At 45.2% G+C, this 20,028-nt stretch overlaps 1 protein-coding gene across 1 annotated transcript in view; it reads right to left on the bottom strand.

The window, feature by feature from the left end:
* LOC140204415 (uncharacterized) overlaps nucleotides 1-19,770 on the bottom strand; it is a 36,286-nt gene extending 16,516 nt beyond the window's left edge. The window contains exons 1-2 of the mRNA XM_072271136.1: nucleotides 19,655-19,770; nucleotides 5,113-5,371 (exon numbers count right to left, since the gene is read on the bottom strand). Coding sequence (XP_072127237.1) covers nucleotides 5,113-5,371; nucleotides 19,655-19,697 — 302 coding nt within the window. The 5' untranslated portion in view covers nucleotides 19,698-19,770. The remainder of the gene's footprint in view (nucleotides 1-5,112; nucleotides 5,372-19,654) is intronic.
* Nucleotides 19,771-20,028: the final 258 nt, after the last annotated feature.

The raw sequence follows: 20,028 nt of genomic DNA, 5'->3' as shown, positions 1-20,028 counted from the left end.
TTTGTGGCAGCAGTACAGTGTACACATACAAAATAGTATAAATTACAAAAACAATTTTTTATATATAATTAAATGAGCAGCACAAAAAGAAAGCAAAAATAGTGAGGTGCTGTTCGTGGAAGTTGTTCCTTAAACATTGACTGTGTGTCTTCAGGCTCTTGCACCTCCTCTCTGATGGGAGAAATATGAAGAGAGCATGTGCTGGGTGATATGTGCCCTTAATGATGGTTCTCACCTTCTTGAGGCATTGCCTTATAAAGATGTACTCAATGGAGGGGGTGCTCGTGCCCATGATGGAGCTGACTGAGACTGCAACACTCTGAAGCTTTTTCTGATCCTGTGTAGTGGCCCATCATATCAGAGTGGCAACCAGTTAGTATGCTCCCTATGGTACATCAGCAATCAGTGGTGGTCAGGGATAGTATTCCTGGGAACAACAGATCTTTCTCTTTACCAACAGGCAGTCCACTGAAGGGTTAGCAAGTATTTTATATTAAATTCCACATCTTCACATTGAATTCCACATCTGCATCAGTTGTCCAAGCCATACTGACGGAGTTGATTTTTATCCCCTCTCTCTGGAAGCGAAAGGCAGCCCAGCCTGACCTGCCGGTCACACGTTCCTACTCTGCACTTTGCAATTCCTACTTTTTTTGTCTACTTTCTCAATAATCTGCTCCCATTCATTCATTGACCAGATAACAGCTTTGTCTCAGTTGATGTTTCAGGTCGAGGAGGGAACTGGATCGGGGGATGCTCTACATGGTTCGACTCATGGTTGGACTCGAATAGACTGAACGGTTTGCTGCTGTACAGTAATTCCATGAATAGCAGATATTGACCGTAGAGGTTACAGATTCAGCCTCGGGCCGTGATGAATTTAGTCAGATTACACAAAAAAATGGTACGTCAGAATCAGAATCGGTTTTATTATCACCGGCACTTGACGTGAACTTTGATAACTTAGCAAGTTCAATGCAATACATAATCTAGCAGAAAAAAAGTAATAAATAAAAGTAATAATAATAAACAAGTAAATCAATTACAGTATACGTATATTGAATAGATAAAAAAATTCTCGGCTTTGCCTATCGCCTGTTGCCAGGGCCGGGGTCGAAGCGCTCGGCAGAGATGGTGCTCGGTGTCGAATAGCTGGTCCGAGGCTTGGAGTTTTTTGGACGGACTCGGAGTTGGACTGTGGTCGGATGCTTCCGGGATGCTGCACCGGCAAGTTGGCGGCGCTGGAGGTTTACCGTCTGCGTGAAATGATGGGACTTTCGAGAGACTTTGAGACTTTTACTGTGCCATGGTCTGTCTTATCAAATTACAGTATTGCTTTGCACTGTTGTAACTATATGATATAATTATGTGGTTTTTGTTAGTTTTTAAGTCAGTTTGTCATGTGTTTTTCATGATATCATTCTGGAAAAACATTTTATCATTTCTTAATGTATGCATTACTAAATGACAATAAAAGGGGACTGCGTGTCCTCATAATCATAATCATCATAAATTGTGCAAAAACAGAAGTACTGTATATTTAAAAAAGTGAGGTAGTGTCCAAAGATTCAATGTCCATTTAGGAATTGGATGGCAGAGGGGAAGAAGCTGTTCCTGAGTCACTGAGTGTGTGCCTTCAGGCTCCTGTACCTCCTACCTGATGGTAACAGTGAGAAAAGGGCATGCCCTGGGTGATGGAAGTCCTTAATAATGAACATTACCTTTCTGAGACACCGCTCCCTGAAGATGTCCTGGGTACTTTGTAGGCTAGTGCCCAAGATGGAGCTGGCTAGATTTACAACCTTCTGCAGCTTCTTTCGGTCCTGTGCAGTAGCCCCTCCCTAGCAGACAGTGGTGCAGCCTGTCAGAATGCTCTCCACAGTACAACTATAGAAGTTTTTGAGTGTATTTGTTGACATGCCAAATTTCTTCAAACTCATAATGAAGTATAGCCACTGTCTTGCCTTCTTTATAACTACATCAATATGTTGGGACCAGATTAGATCCTCAGAGATCTTGACACCCAGGAACTTGAAACTGCTCACTCTCTCCACTTCTGATCCCTCTATGGGGATTGGTACGAGTTCCTTCATCTTACCCTTCCTGAAGCCCACAGTCAGCTCTTTCGTCTTACTGACGTTGAGTGCCAGGTTGTTGCTGAGGCACCATTCCACTCCTGTATGCTCTCTCGTCACCACCCGAGATTCTACCAAAAATGGTTGTATCATCAGCAACTTTATTGATGGTATTTGAGCTATGCCTAGCCAGATAGTCATGGGTATAGAGAGAGCAGAGCAGTGGGCTAAGCACACAGCCCTGAGTTCCGCCAGTGTTAATCGTCAGTGAGGAGGATATGTTATCACCAATCCGCACAGATTGTAATCTTCTGGTTAGGAAGTCAAGGATCTAATTGCAGAGGGAGATACAGAGGTCCAGGTCAGGTTCTGCAATAAAATGGTTATTTAATGTTGAGATGCTATACTGGAGGGGCCTGCAGAAATTGCAGCAATTGCCCCAGATGTTCACAATCCATATCAATAAAGGGATCAGGTAGTATACATCCAAGATTGCTCTCAGAGTGTTGCAGAAGCACTTCAGGGGTTAGAGAAAGACTAAGTGAATGGGGAGGACATGACTGGTGGAATATAATGTGGAGAAAATGAGAGATTATCTGCTCTAGTGGGGAAAAAAGACAGAGAACATGTCTGCTTTACTATGAAGGGCCTCGGCACGAAATGTCGACTGTACTCTTTTCCATAGATGCTGCCTGGCCTGTTGAGCTCCTCCAGCATTTTGTGTGTGTTACTTGGATTTCTAGCATCTGCTGATTTTCTCTTGCACATGATTAGAGCACACACTTTCCTCATGAAAGCTAAAAAGGGTAAAACAATAACAACGCAAGATAAAGTGTAAAAGCTTCCAAAAAAAGTGCATTGCAGGTAAAAGGTAAATTGCAAGATCATAATGAGGTAACTTGTGAGGCCAAGAACCCATCCTATTGCACAAGAGGTGCATTCGATATGTCTGTATGAGGACATATCTGGGATCCATATCTGAGGAAGTATAACATTTCATTGTAGGTTCACTGGACCAACTTCTGGGAAGGCAAATGTGTTGTATGAGGAAAGATTAGGCAGACTGCATTAGTTAAAAAAATGAGAAGCGATCTCATTGAAGTCAATAAAATTCTTAGAGGTCTTAACAGAGTGGATACTGAGTTGTTCTTGAAACAAGGTGCTGGCCATTCAGGGCAGAGGTGATGAGGGAATAGAAGGATGAACTTGAGTTATTGCAGGAAAGTAGCCCTGAAGTAAAGGTCACCCATCACCTTTTGAAACATTGTATGTAGGACAGCAGTGTGGATAATAAGGCTGCCTCAGTTGCAGAGACCCAGGTTCCATCCTTATTCAGGGAGCTTGTACAGTCGACGTTTCGGGCCGAGACCCTTCGTCAGGACTAACTGAAGGAAGAGTTAGTAAGAGATCTGAAAGTGGTGGGGGGGGGAGATCCAAAATGATAGGAGAAGACAGGAGGGGGAGGGATGGAACCAAGAGCTGGACAGGTGATTGGCAAAAGGAATATGAGAGGATCATGGGACAGGAGGCCCAGGGAGAAGGAAAAGAGGGACGGGGGGAAAAACCCAGAGGATGGGCAAGGGGTATAGTCAGAGGGACAGAGGGAGAGAAAGGAAAGAGAGAGAAAGAATGTGTGTATATAAATAAATAACGGATGGGGTATGAGGGGGAGGTGGGGCATTAGCGGAAGTTAGAGAAGTCAACGTTCATGCCATCAGGTTGGAGGCTACCCAAACAGAATATAAGGTGTTGTTCTTCCAACCTGAGTGTGGCTTCATCTTTACAGTAGAGGAGGCTGTGGATAGACATATCAGAATGGGAATGGGATGTGGAATTAAAATGTGTGGCCACTGGGAGATCCTGCGGAGAGTGGCCACACATTTTAATTCCACGTCCCATTCCCATTCTGAATTGTCTATCCACGGCCTCCTCTACTGTAAAGATGAAGCCATACTCAGGTTGGGGGAACAATACCTTATATTCCATCTGGGTAGCCTCCAACCTGATGGCATGAACATTGACTTCTCAAACTTCCGCTAATGCCCCACCTCCCCCTCGTACCCCATCCGTTATTTATTTATATACACGCATTCTTTCTCTCACTCTCCTTTTTCTCCCTCTGTTCCTATGACTATACTCCTGGCCCATCCTCTGGGCTTCACCTCCCCGCCTTTCTCCCTAGGCCTCCCATCCTATGATCCTCTCATATCCCTTTTGCCAAACAACTGTCCAGGTCTTGGCTCCATCCCTCCCACTCTTGTCTTCTCCTATCATTTCGGATCTCCCCCTCCCCCTCCCACTTTCAAATCTATTACTAGCTCTTCCTTCAGTTAGTCCTGATGAAGGGTCTCGGCCCAAAACATCGACTGTACCTCTTCCTAGAGATGTTGCCTGGCCTGCTGCGTTCTCCAGCAACTTTGGTGTGTGTTGCTTGAATTTCCAGCATCTGCAGAATTCCTCGTGTCAGGGAGCTTGTCAATGTGGAGTTTGCACATTCTTCCATTCACCACGTGGGTTTCCTCTCACATCCTGGAAGATTAATTGGGCACTGTAAATCACCTCTTTTGTGTGGGTTTTTCCATGTGTTAGGGTTAGGGCTGGCACATCAGTCCCATTCCATCTCCTCCTTACTTCTTCATGGCCCTAAAACTAATTCTCCCTTACACATGCCCATCTTTTCATTCGTTTTGTCATTAGCCTTTACTAGGGACAATTTACAGCAACTAATAAACCCAGAAGTGCATCTTTAGGATGTGGGATAAAACTGAAGCACCCAAGGAAACCCACGCAGTCGCAAGGAGAACATGCAAACTCCACACAGACAGTGCCGAGGATCTGGATTGACCCTGAATTCCTGAGGTTGTAGGCAGGGCACTAACTGTTGTGTGCCACTATGACACCCAGTTACACTAAACACGGCATGAATTTACCTTCCTTAAAGGAACCTGAATGTGTGGTGTGAAGCTGAATGCCAAAGTTCAGGGATCACACCAAGCCCCAACGAGATCAGATTAGGTGGCTCCCATAGCGAACTTACCTGGAGTCTTCACTGTCCGCTGCTAGTAAGAGGAGTAGTTTGCCTTCAGAGAGGACCAGAGCCAAGCAGCAGTCCCTCTCTGCGCCCATCGGGAGCCGGGGCAAGTCACTGATCTGGCTGCCCTTTAGGATGGCATGGCAGCTGGTAGCCAGCGGCACCTCCATCTCAGGCAGCGAGTCATGATCACGGCAGATGACCAATGATCCCCCCAGTGACAGAAAGAAGAATTTCTCCTTCCATTGCTTGAAGACAAAGCCACCTGGAAGTAAAAGACAAAAGAGTAACGTGAACGGAGACCCATCCACCACTTACTGCAGCATAGTCAGAGTAACACAATCTGGAAATGAGCCCTTCAGCCTCACTCGTCCATACTAGCTGATGTGCCCATCATAGCCAGGGCTCCTTGCCTGCCCTTGGTGCACATCCATCTAAAACTTCCCTATCCATGTACCTGTTTAATTACCTTTTCTATGTTGCTCTTGTCCTAGCAAAATCCAGACCCAGTTTAGTCCTGAACTTAAATAAAAACTTTTGTAGTGTTTCCTATCATCAGAATTTAAATCACTCAGGAGAATGAGGGGTGGCGTATAAAGTTATGAGGGGCATAGATAGGATGAGCGAACAGTCTTTTCCCCCCATGGTTAGAGAACCAAGATCTTGAGGGATAGGTTTAAGGTGAGAAGGGAAAGATTTAATGGGAATTCTGCAGGCATTTTTTTCCACCCAGAGAGTTGTCCGTATTTGGAATGAGCTGACAGAGGAAGTGGTAAAGATAGGAGCATTAACAACATTTAGAAAGTATTTGGACCAGCAGATTCTAAGTGAGCTGTGTTTTCTCATTTACAGATGTAGCATTGTCATTCAACCACCTCATTTTAGTTCTAAAAAAGAACTTGGATACTGCCCTCTCCCGCACTGTGTAAAAAGGGGACCATAAGACATAAGACATAGAAGCAGAGTTAGGCCATTTGGCCCATCGAGTCTGCTATGCTATTCCATCATGGCAGATTTCTTATTCCTCATAACCCTTGATGCCCTAACTAATCAAGAGCCTATCAACCTCCACTGTAAATACAGTGGATTCCAGTTAATTGGGACACATCAAGACCAGTACATTTTGGCCCAATTAAATGACTGCCCCAACTAGCTGAAGTTTCATGGAAAGAGTTAAAAAGGTATAAAAAAGACAAATTACCATTTAACTAAGTAACAAATTGTGCATTTAAATGAAATACAGAATAAATTAGAACACTACCAAATACTACTCCAGTACTATAAGTCTGTGTATTAGTTCCTAACAGTTATCGACAAGAATTCATAATGCTGCCGTGTTCTTTTGATTGACTGTAAATGAACAATATCAGCACAGATACCGAAGTGCAGGTAATGCTTTTGATAATTTCCTCCTCCAAATCTTCATGTTAATTGTAACATTCATGATGATTGTCAATACCTTCAAGTTCTTCAAAGTTCCTAACTTGTTGAAATAGTGAAATCATTTCATTTTCACTCTCGACCATTCCTGACATCTCCAAGCCTGAATGCTTGAAACCACAGTGAACAAAATGGTTCTGAATTATCTTATTGCCTATTTCTCAACATCAGTGACAAAAATCATTGCTTTTTGAACACAAACACACGCAAGTGACGCTATTTAAAAACTGTTCTCCCTCAGTGTGGTGTAATGTCTGATAGCCACACAATGTGCCTGTGACTGATGCTAGATAGAAACTGTTCAGCAAGTCTTCTGTCCCAATTAAGTGCCATAATGTCCTAAGTAAACAAAGGGGATCCTGCCAATTTTCTCAATTCGTTTTTTGTTATTTAAGAGTTGTCCTAAATAAACAACTGTCCCAATAAACTGATGGCCCGATTAACTAGAGTCCACTGCATACCCAGTGACTTGGCCTCCATAGCCGTCCATGGCAATGAATTCCACAGATTTACCACACTCTGACTAAAGAAATTTCCCTTCATCTCTGTTCTAAGGGAACAAACTTGTATTCTGAAGCTGTGCCCTGTGGCTCTAGACTACCCCACTATGCCCCATCCTCACAACATCCACTCTACCTAAGCCTTTCAGCATTCAGTGAGTGTCAATGAGACCCCCTCATTCTTCTAAACTCCAGCGAGTACAGGCTCAGAGCCATCAAAAGCTCCTTATATGTTAACCCTTTCATTCTTGGGTATTATTCTCATGAGCCTCCTTTGGATCCTCTCAAATGCCAACACATTGTTTTTTTAGATAAGGGGCCAAAAACTGCACACAATACTCTGACCAATGCCTTATAAAGCCTCAACATTACATCCTTGCTTTTATATTGTAGCCCTATTGTAATGAATGCTGACATTGTTTTTGCCTTCCTTAACAAGAATGTCAGCTGGGAAGGCTTTCCATGGAGCCTGATGCTGATGGGTGGCTTGCTTGTGTGGCTGAAGGACATTATCTCCCAGTTGATGGACTTCCAGCAGGCAGATGCCCTTTGTGTAATGTGGGCAGTAGAACACAGTCTTCCCTCTGCTTTTCCTCAAAGGCTGCTGTAGGAAGCAATTGCTCATGCTTTTTCCCACTGGCCCAAACAGCCAGACAGACTTTGTCCTACATCAGTCTGAGAATCCAGCTATCGAGGAGGACGCAGTGACTCTTGGAGTCCTCCATCAGCAGCTGGAATGTATCCTGGGTGTGGAGGGGAACATCTGGAAAATGACAGGGATGAGGGAAAAGTTGGATACCAAATAAGGTTCAGATGGACAGCCAAAGGTTTAGTCAATGAAAATCATAGCCGGGGGTGGAAGGGTGGGGAGGGCTGAAACAGAGTACAAGTGCACAGCTCACTGAAAGAAAATCGCAATCAGAGTCGGGTTGACTATCACTGTTGAAATGTGTTGCTTTGCAGCAGCAGTACAGTACAACATATAAAATCTATTACGTTACTAAAATAAAAATAATGAGATAGAGTTCAAGAATCTGATGGCGGAGGGGATGTTGAGGGTGGGTCTTCAGGCTCCTGTACCTCCTCGCTGAACAAAGCAATGCAAAGAACCTGTCTCTTGGATGGGACTTTAATGATGGATGCCGCCTTGCTGAGGCGCCCTGGAGTGTACTCAGTGACAGGGAGGGTTGTGCCGGTGATGGAACTGGAACCTGGTGCTTGTGATCCTGCATATCGGAGCCTCCACACAAGGCTGTGATGCAGCCAGTCAGTTTGCTCTCCACTGCACATCTGGAGAAATTTGCAAGAGTCTTTGATGACATACCAAATCTCCTCAAACTCCTAATGAAGCTGGTATACCTTTGTGACTGTATCATTATGTTGGGCCCAGGATTGATCCTCTGAGATGCTGATGCCCAGGAACTTGAAGAAGCTTCTTTCTGCTGCTGACCCCTGAATGGAGACTGGAGTGTGTTCTCCCAACTACAAACAAGAGAAAATCTGCAGGTGCTGGAAATCCAAGCATCTGCTCTCAGGATGAGGCTTTTCATTCCAGTACAAAACAGATGTCCTACTTCCCTTCCTCCAGCATCAATGCTACCCTCAACTGCATCTCTTCAATTTCACACGTCTGCTCTCACCCGTCTTCCCGCCACCCTACCAGGGACAGGGTTCCTCTTGTCCTCACCAGCCTCTGCATCCAGTACATAAATCTCCAGAACTTCTGCCATCTCAAACAGGAACCCACCACCAAGCACATCTTTCCCTCCCCACCCCCACACTTTCTGCTTTCCACAGGGATCACTCCCAATGCGACGCCTTTATCCATTCATCCTTCCCCACTGATCTCTCTCCTGGCACTTATCCTTGCAAGTGGACCAAGTGCTACACCTGCCCCTATATCTCCTACTTCACTACCATTCAGGGCCCCAAACAGTCTTTCCAGGTGAGGCGACACTCCACCTGTGAGTCTGTTGGGGTCATATATCCCCGTGTGGCCTCCTGTATGTCTGTGAGACCCGACATAGACTGGAAGACCGCTTTGCTGAGCACCTACGCCCAGTCTGCCAGAAAAAAGGGACAGCCCAGTGGCCACCCATTTTAATTCCACTTCTCATTCCCATTCTGATATGTCAATCCATGGCCTCCTCTACTGTTGTGATGAGGTCACACTCAGGTTGGAGGAACTGTGCCTTCTAATCCACCTGGGTAGCCTCTAACTAGAGTTAGAGCTTCCAACTAGTGTGTAGAGAGTAGAACTGAGGGCTAAGCATGGATCCCTGAGGTGCACCTATGTTATTGCAAGAGAAGAGAAGAGAAGACGTTATTCACATTTGCACTGACTATGGTCTCCCAATAAGGAAGTCAAGGATACGGTTGCAGAGAGAGGTACAGAGGCCCAGGTTTTGAAACTTGTACTGAATGGATGATGGTGTTATAATCAACAAACAACAGCCTGACTGACGACGTAGGTATTATGTTGTCTAGGTACTCTAAAGCCGAGTAGAGAGCCAGTAAGATCACGTCCACTGCAGACCTATGGAGATAGAAGGCAAATTGTAGCAGATCCAGATCCTTGCTCAGGCAGGAGTTGATTGTAACCACGAACGCCTACTGTTGTTATTTCTGCTGGTTGTACTTCTGTGTTGTGGCCTCATTCTTGGAGATCTGGCTACTAAATTAACATTTAAAGGCAACAGAATTCCTTTGCTGCCATTCACTTTGTACTTCTCATCACCTGATCACGTCTTTAAGCTGCTCTGCCTCTGTGTTACTGTAAGAGCAGACAAGGAGGACTAGAAGTCTCCCGGATCTCTATTTCATCAGCAGCTGGACCATATCCTGGGGGAATAACATCTGGATAGTGACAGGGATACAGGGGAAAGCCAAGAAGCAAGGCAAGGAAGGGAAACCTCATTTTAATTGTGAAAGCTCAGCTTCTTCTCCCACGCTGTGTGCAGAGACTAATGAGACTGTTTCCTATGGTAGCCATGTAAACATTGGTAAACAGCTTTAACAACATGAATATTTCCACATCTATTTTCCCTACACAACCCTGCCACTTGTGTTCAATAACACAAGGGATTTAATTTAACTTTTTACTACATAGTGCGGTACAGTAGTGCAGTGGTTAGTCAGCTGTAAGCCAATGCTAGTTGGGCTCGATTCCCACTGCTGTCTGTAAGGAATTTGTATGTTCTCCCTTGTGACCGTGTGGGTTTCCTCCGAGAGCTCCAGTTTCCTCCCACATTCAAAAGTAGTACTGTTAAGGTGAGTGAGTTGGGGGCATACTGTGCAGGCACCTGAAGTGGGGTGACACTTGCAGGCTGCCCCCAGCCCAATTCTATTCGATTTGATTTGATCCAAATGATGCATTTCATTGTATATTTCAATGTACATGTGACAAATAAAGCTACCTTCCTTTCTTTCTTTCTTCTTTTTAGCAACTCCGCTGAAGAGGATTTGGATCCACTCCTCAGCTACCCTCCATTGCTATCCAGTGGACTTTGTCATCAATAATTCTTTCCCCACACTCGCCTCTCCCCAGACTGATGACTTGCTCTAACTCCCTTGTATCCCTTCCATAAATTCTCCCTCTAGCAGGGAAACATTATAGACTGACAATAGCTGAAAAAAGGGTTACCTCCACAAGTCATCAGGCTGATCGGTGCATCCGTCTATTAACACACCCCACACCTGCACTGACACACTCCTCTCCACAGTCCCTCAGCACCCGCTTCATCCCCCCCATTCACTGTCACTTTACACTGACACTCCACATCTCATACCCACACTGACACACTTCTCTCCACAGTCCCTCAGCACCCGCTTCATCCCCCCCATTCACTGTCACTTTACACTGACACTCCACACCTCATACCCACACTGACACACTCCTCTCCACAGTCCTTCACCACCCCGTTCATTCCCCCATTCACTGTCACTGTACACTCCACACCTCCTACCCACACTGACACACTCCTCTCCACAGTCCCTCACCACCCCCTTCATCCCCCCATTCACTGTCACTGTACACTGACACTCCACACCTCATACCCACACTGACACAATCCTCTCCAGAGTCCCTCAGCACCCGCTTCATCCCCCCCATTCACTGTCACTTTACACTGACACTCCACACCTCATACCCACACTGACACACTCCTCTCCACAGTCCTTCACCACCCCGTTCACTCCCCCATTCACTGTCACTGTACACTCCACACCTCATACCCACACTGACACACTCCTCTCCACAGTCCCTCACCACCCCCTTCATCCCCCATTCACTGTCACTTCACACTGACACTTCTCACCTCATACCCACACTGACACACTCCTCTCCACAGTCCCTCACCACCCCCTTCATCCCCCCCATTCACTGTCACTGTACACTGACACTCCACACCTCATACCCACACTGACACACTCCTCTCCAGAGTCCCTCAGCACCCGCTTCATCCCCCATTCACTGTCACTGTACACTGACACTCCACACCTCATACCCACACTGGCACACTCCTCTCCACAGTCCCTCAGCACCCGCTTCATCCCCCCCATTCACTGTCACTTTACACTGACACTCCACACCTCATACCCACACTGACACACTCCTCTCCACAGTCCTTCACCACCCCGTTCATTCCCCCATTCACTGTCACTGTACACTCCACACCTCATACCCACACTGACACACTCCTCTCCACAGTCCCTCACCACCCCCTTCATCCCCCATTCACTGTCACTGTACACTGACACTCCACACCTCATACCCACACTGACACACTCCTCTCCATAGTCCCTCACCATCCCCTTCATCCCCCCATTCACTGTCACTGTACACTGACACTCCACACCTCCTACCCACACTGACACACTCCTCTCCACAGTCCCTCACCACCCACTTCATCCCCCATTCACTGCCACTGTACACTGACACTCCACACCTCCTACCCACACTGACACACTCCTCTCCACAGTCCCTCACCACCCCCTTCATCCCCCATTCACTGTCACTTTACACTGACACTCCACACCTCATAACCACACTGACACACTCCTCTCCACAGTCCCTCACCACCCCCTTCATCCCCCCATTCACTGTCACTTTACACTGACACTCCACACCTCATACCCACACTGACACACTCCTCTCCATGGTCCCTCACCATCCCCTTCATCCCCCCATTCACTGTCACTGTACACTCCACACCTCATACCCACACTGATACACTCCTCTCCACAGTCCCTCACCACCCCCTTCATCTCCCATTCACTGTCACTGTACACTCCACACCTCATACCCACACTGACACACTCCTCTCCACAGTCCCTCACCACCCCCTTCATCCCCCATTCACTGTCACTGTACACTCCACACCTCATACCTGCACTGACAGTCACTGACCTATTCTGTTTTCATCTGTCCTGCAGCTACCTAGCAGAGTTCCTCTTGCCAAGAGTCACTTTATCATTTCTTGTCAGTCACCTTATGTTCCGATAATCCGGTACCTCGTGTCACTGTATGTGTATACAATCAGTCTGTGTATACATGGTAGTCTTAGGTACATATGGTCAAACCCAGTTATTTATACACTGTGTTTAATAAGATTGTTATATTTGTATTTATTTGTGTTCTTTATGCTTGATGTATTTTTTATGCTGTATCACATCTGGAGTAACAATCATTTTACACTCATGTACTGAAGAATAACAATAAACAATCTTGAATCTTGAATTACGAGATTCATTCATTCAGACAGAACAGAACAACTCTTGAGTTTGGAACTGATGTCAGTGCGATATGTTTGTGAGCAGCCCAGGTCCCAGCTGATCAGCGCATGCAGTCTCGTGTCTGACTTGGCTTGCAAAAGTGCAACTCGCCCAGACATTCCAACCATCAGACATGATGACTTGCCTGTAAACGGAGGCAACGGTGAAAACACCACCAAACATGACAAAGTGTGGGCACAGCTGGTCCATGTCCTTGCTCCAGCTGGCAGCTGGTGTTCTCTGGAGGTCTGCACACTGAAGGCAGAGTGTGTGTGTGGTGACTGTATGCAGATGCAGACCCATCATCCAGAGCAGCACCTTACCCGAGAAAACATTTCTCCAATGCAGAGTAACATCACACACATACAGGAGCCATGTCCCCAGCGGAAATGATAGGAATTAGCAAGATAACATTACAACTGATAAACACAGGGGATTCTGCAGATACTGGAAATCTTGAGCAACAGATACAAAATGCTGGAGGAACTTAGAAGGTCAGGCAGTATCTGTGGAGAGGGTTTTGGGCCAAGACCCTTCATCAGGACTGGAAAGGAAGGGGACTTTCCTGCTTCTCGCCTCTTCCTTTGAGTCCTGATACGAAATATGATTAGTGCCTACTTCTACCTAATGATCACAGTAGGAGATGCCAAAACACATTGGGAAAACAATGTAAACACGAGGAAATCTGCAGAGGCTGGAATTTCAAGCAACACCCATCAAAGTTGCTGGTGAACGCAGCAGGCCAGGCAGCATCTCTAGGAGGAGGTACAGTTGACGTTTCGGGAAAACAATGTAATTGGTTTATTTTCATCATGTGTACGAGATAAATGAAATACTTTGTTTTGCATGGTATCCATTCATTGAGGCAGTACAAGGGACAGAACAGTAACTAACTGCAGAATATAGCAGAGAAAGTGCAGTGCAGCTAGGCAAAAATGTGCAAGGGCAATTTCAAATTAGTTTGAGAAGTCAAAAGTTAATTTGTATTGTACAATAGGTCTGTTCAAGAATTTTCTAACAGTTGGATGGAAACTGTCGTTGAATCTGGTGGTAAGCACATCCAAGCTTTGTATCTCCTGCCTGATGGCAGAGAGGAGAAGAGAGAATGACCAGGATGACTGGGGTCTTTGTTTACGTTGGTTTTCTAAAGTGTGTTGATAAAAATAGTTGTCTCAAAGGGGACATGCCAAATTTCTTTCACCTCCTGAGGAAGTAGAGGCCTTGCTGAGCTTTCTTGTCCATGGTGTCTATATGGTTGGACCAGGACAGGCCACTTGTACATCAGTCACTGAAAGCAAGCATGCAAGTACAGCAGGCAGTGAAGAAAGCTAATGGCATGCTGGCCTTCATAACAAGGGGAATTGAGTATAGGAGCAGAGAGGTCCTTCTGCAGTTGTACAGGGCCCTGGTGAGACCACACCTGGAGTACTGTGTGCAGTTTTGGTCTCCATATTTGAGGAAGGACATTCTTGCTATTGAGGGAGTGCAGTGTAGGTTCACAAGGTTAATTCCCGGGGTGGCGGGGCTGTCATATGTCGAAAGATTGGAGCGACTGGGCTTGTATTCTCTGGAATTTAGAAGACTGAGAGGGGATCTTATTGAAACATATAAGATTATTAAGGGATTGGACACGCTGGAGGCAGGAAGCATGAAGCATGTTCCCGCTGCTGGGTGAGTCCAGAACCAGAGGCCACAGTTTAAGAATATGGGGTAGGCCATTTAGGACGGAGTTGAGGAAAAACTTTTTCACCCGGAGAGTGGTGGATATATGGAATGCTCTGCCCCAGAAGGCTGTGGAGGCCAAGTCTCTGGATGCTTTCAAGAAAGAGATGGATAGAGCTCTTAAAGATAGTGGAATCAAAGGTTATGGGGATAAGGCAGGAACTGGATACTGATTGTGGATGATCAGCCATGATCACAGTGAATGGCGGTGCTGACTCGAAGAGCCAAATGGCCTACTCCTGCACCTATTGTCTATTGTCTAGTGATGTTCAAGCCTAGATACTTGAGACTCTCAACCCTCTTGACCTCAGCACCAATGATGTAGACAGAAGCATGTATACCATTCCCCTTCCTTAAGCCAGCTCTTTCTGTTTTAATGACATCGAGTGTTGTTTCTAAGCTCTCATCTCCTCCTGTACTCAGACTCATTGCCATTTGAGATACAGCACACTACAATGGTGTCAACTGTGAATCTGTAGATGGAGCTAAAGCAGAAACTGGCCACATAGTCATGAGATTACTGGGAGTGTTCATTCAGGTTTATCAGGTAACTCCTGTATCTAATAGAAGGGCCACAGAGAGTACAAATGTGGCATTCTGTTGCTGTGACCCATCCTCTTCCATGTCTGATGTTCAGAGATGCTCTTCTACATACCATTGTTGTAGCTCATGGTTATCAGAGTTACTGTCACCTTCTTATCAGCTTGAACCAGTCTGGCCATTCTCGTCTGACCTCTTTCATTAACAAGGCATTTTTGCACACAGAGCTGCCACTCACTGGATATCTTTTTTGTTTTTCGCACCATTCTCTGTAAACTCTATAGATTGTTGTGTGTGAAAATCCCAAGAGATCAGCAGTTTCTGAGATACTCAAACCACCCCATTTGGCATCAACAATCTTTCTACGATCAAATTCACTTAGATCACATTTATTCCCCATTCTGAACAACAACTGGACCTCTCGACCATGTTGGCATGTTTTTATGCATTGAGTTGCTGCCACATGGCTGGCTGATTAAATATTTGCATTAACAGGCAGGCGTATCTAATAAAGTGGCCACTGGGTGTACAGTGTACATTGCAGAGGGCTGAGGACACAACCTTGTGGAGCACCAGTGTTGAGAATAATCATGATATTGAGGAGGGTATGTATTGACAAGGAGGTTGAGACATTGGGCATTCTGCAGACTAAGAAGTAATTTCAATGCCACAGAGAACCAATGTCCAAGAAAACCATTTCCCCGCTGAAGCTGTAATTGCTGAGAAACACTTGTCTCAGCGAGGCAACCAGTGTGCAGTAAAGTGGATTCTGGTTAATCAGGGCAGATGCTTATTTGGGACAACTCTTAAAGAACAAAATCTAACTGAGAAAATACTTGGGATTCCCTGTGTTTACCTGGGACACCATGCCCTCAGTTGGGACAGGAGACTGTTGACAAACAGTTTTCAACTAGCGTCAGACACATGCACATTATGTGGCCGTTATGTGACACTGCAAAGTACTTAGAGCGAACAGTTTTTAAAATAGCACCACTTGCATGTATCAGATTGATTGTGAGAAGGTGGCAGGTACTCCTGTGGCCATTTGATCTCGCAGTGAATTATTGTGCCATACGTGGAGCGTTCTCTCCCTTTTGGCGTGGCTTTGGAGTGGGTGTGGTGCAGTCTTGCTGGACTATGTTTGTAGCTCCCACACAGCTAGTTGCCCAGTGGGTACCGTTGATAACATGACCCAGTAAAAACATTAAAATCATACTACTCTGCTTTCGTTCTTGATCCACGTATACATAAAATTTGGTGCTGACTCTCAAGCAAAGAATGGCCACTTTACTCCAAGCACCCAATCCATTCTCACAATCAATCTGATATGGTACAGAGGAAGTACATGCCATCAGGAATTATCATACTTGTGATGGCATAGAAGACCATTCAGTCTGTAAGATCAATATTGACTTCCGGGGAGAAATCCCATTCCCCTCTTTATTCCCCTGCAGCCTCGCAACTTAATCTCTCTCACATGCTCATCAATGCCCCATTGAATCTATTATCAGGGGTTATTCATAATACCAATTAACCTATCTGCATATCATTGGGGAGCGAGAGGAAATGATGGAATATTTCTGCTCTTCTCCGTCTTTCCTACACCTCTCCCCTACCAGTTCCCATCAACACCTTCCATCCTCTTGAATGGACCTCTTGTATGTTAGAGGATGAACTCCTGATCTCCCATATCATGGCCCTCGCACTGTGTTTGTCTAATTACACCACACTTTCTCTGTAACATTCTCCATTTCTGTTTCCCTTTTCTACTACCTCAATGTACTTACGTATGGTATGAATTGTCTGTGTGGAATTCAAGCAAAAGTTTTTCATGGTATCTCAGTTCATTCAAGTTCAAGTTTAATTGTCATTCAACCATACATGACTTCAGCCAAATGAAACAGTCTTCCTCTAGAAATAATTGCATCAACGGTCATACACAGCACAAGGTACATATAGCATGTATAACATAAGCAGTAAGCATACAGTCACACAAAAAAATGTAATTTAGTCCAAGTCCCTAAATCCATGCATATTATCAGCATCAGTAAGCCCATAGCAGTCTGCAGACAAATGCACAGAGTAAACACTGGAGAGGTTCCAGTTGCAGAAGGAGGTACAGAGGTCCAGGTGTTGAAGCTTGTTAATTCATACTGTGGGGATGAAGGTGTTGAACGTTGAGTTGTATTCAGTAAACAGCTGTCTGACTTAGGTATTGCTGTTGACCAGGTGGTCCGAGGATCTACACAATCCCATATTTATAATTATTATAATTTAATAATTTAGGATTTAAACTAATCCCATCTTTTCAGTCTCCACATATTCTTTTTGGTGCCCAGATCCCATTATCCACCTCCATACTAGGGGCAATTTACAGTGGCCAATTAACCTACTACTGCAGATGTCGTTGGGCTGTGGAGGAAACGAGAGAACCCTGACGGTCACAGGGAGAACTTGGAAATTTCACCCATGGCTGGGATTGAATCTGGGTCTCTGATGCCGTGAGGCTGTGACTCTACCAGCTGCACTGCTGTGCCACTTGAACTAACGAGACCTTTGGGCTCAGAATCCCATTCTTGTTATTTATCCATTATCCTAATTGAATGACATCTCTGTGGTGCCCAATCCCTGCACACAATAATCCCCCACCCCTTGCAATGAAATCTGCCCTCCCTGTCCCATTATCAGTATTCAGACTAATAACATTGTCTGCCCAGAGAGAGCCAAGGCCGATTAGAAAGTGATTAAATTATGTATTATGGGGCATCAATTCTTGTGTGGATTAAGAAGCAATCAGCTTTTTGTGGTGTTAATCCTTAAAATGCTAAAAGGGTCATGCAAGCTGCAACTTGTCGGGGAGACAAATGGTGCAACTCTTGATTGGAGCTGTTTAATCTGAAACAGAATTCAACCCTGGCCCTGTTACTACTATTCCTTCTCTCTGGTAGTTCTCCATACTTGATCTAGAGCTACAGCTCTACACAGGGTTGGCTTTCCAATAACCAGTAGGTATTACAATGCCTGTGTACAGACCCAGATGTGTATAACATGCCCCTGGAATAGCAATGAGGTTGTCCAGGTCTCTGCAAGGAATAGTAACATACAACCAATCATATGCCCCACACCTTGCCAAGTAACAATTCTCCTATCATCTCAGCCTTAAAGACAGAGATGTACTAAATAGAGAAATAAAGTCTATCTAATTGCAAACGCAAGAGATTCAGCTGATGTTGGAATCTTCAGCAACAGACACAAAATGCTGGAGGAACTCAGCAAGGGAGGCAGCATAAATAGTCGATACTGCAAGCTAAGACCCTTCTTCAGAACTGAAAGGAAGGGTGCAGGCACCAGAAAGGGAATCACAATGGGTGCTGGTGCCAGTCGTGGTTACAAGACCAGTTTGCAATTAAATGGACTAGTTTATAATGCAAAGGATAACTAGTTCAGCACATCGCAGGCCAAACAGCCTGTTCCTCTGCTGAACTGCTCTATGACAGAACACTCCTTCCCAGGATGTAAATGAGAAATTAAAATTACAATTAAAAATCTCTATTGATCTGATCTCTTATACACAGAAACAGATTGGGAAATTTCCCCAAAAGAAGTTCAACCTCAAGTTTATTGTCATTCAACCTTACAAGTATACAGCTAAATGAAAGAATGTTCCTCTCGGGCCAAGGCGCAAAACACTGTTCATCTATCACATGCAGTGCATAACATAATATTAACACAATAATATTTACAGATAAAATATATTCTGTAGATGTACAGGGTGACATAAAGTGCATATTCAACATATAGGGTTTATAAGAATGGAGTGATTGAACAAGAGTTTCCAGGAGGGACTAGACAATGTCTCCTTAAATATAATCACAAACAAGAGAAAATCTGCAGATGCTGGAAACCCGAGCAAAACACACAAAATGCTGAAGGACTCAGCAGGCCAGACCTAATGTCTGAAACGTCGACTGTTCTCTTTCCCATAGATGCTGCCTGGCCTGCTGAGTTCCTCCAGCATTTTGTGTGTGTTGCTCCTTAAATACAAATTCAGTACGGAGAAGATATAAAGAGGTCAGGGTGAGATTAGGGCTGGAAACTATAGTTACACAGTGACATCTCCAGTCGTTACATCTACGCCCTTTTATACTTAGTCTTTACTCAGCCTATAAACCGCATCTGAAATGTTACTTCAAACAGAAATTGCTGGAAACACTCAGCAGTCAGGCAGCATCTACGGAAGGGGAAACGGTTTAAGATTCCCGGTTACACAAGGCAGAAATCTCGTCGGAGAATTTAAAACGAATTCAAGGGCGAGGGTCCTGACTAACAAAAGCAAATCTGCAGACGCTGGAAATCCGAGCAACACACACAAAATGCTGGAGGAACTCAGCAAATCTAATTGACTGTTTAATTCACTGACATTTCGTTCGCAGAAATGCCGGATTTTAGCATCTTAAGCCTTTTGATTTTGATGTAACTGTAATTACGACTTGCCTCGCTACCTGGACTAGTTGCAACCTGCCGCTCTCTCTCTCTGCCATTCCGCCAGCAGTGACAAATCATCGCTGCCTTACCGTATTTCTTGAGGTATCCCTGGTGAATCCCACGGGCGCTCATCCCAAAACATCACCCGGAGCAGCGCTGTGAGCGCGCAGCCAGTCTGTCGCACCAGGACCAGGGAAGCGAGTCCGGCGCCGGCGGTTCAGCAGACTGGGGGAGCTCACTGCGCTGACCCTCGCAAGGAGAGCGGGGTCCGCCCTGCCCCGTCGTGATTGGGAGAGGGCTTGAGCGGTGGGTTCTGGTTGGTTCGCAGTCTCCCTTAGCAGATGAACACCTCTGCATTTTCAAACCAATATTGATGGCGAGATGTTTCCAGAGCTGTACTAAGAGATTTCTTATTGATTGTGTTTAGGAGGAAGGGACTCTGTAAAACAGTCAGCATAATCAA

This window comes from Mobula birostris, chromosome 10 (genome assembly GCF_030028105.1).
Source record: "Mobula birostris isolate sMobBir1 chromosome 10, sMobBir1.hap1, whole genome shotgun sequence".
NCBI classification, from domain to species: Eukaryota; Metazoa; Chordata; class Chondrichthyes; order Myliobatiformes; family Myliobatidae; genus Mobula; species Mobula birostris.
Note: the sequence above shows the minus strand (reverse complement) of the source record. Positions and strands in the feature narration are given on the sequence as shown.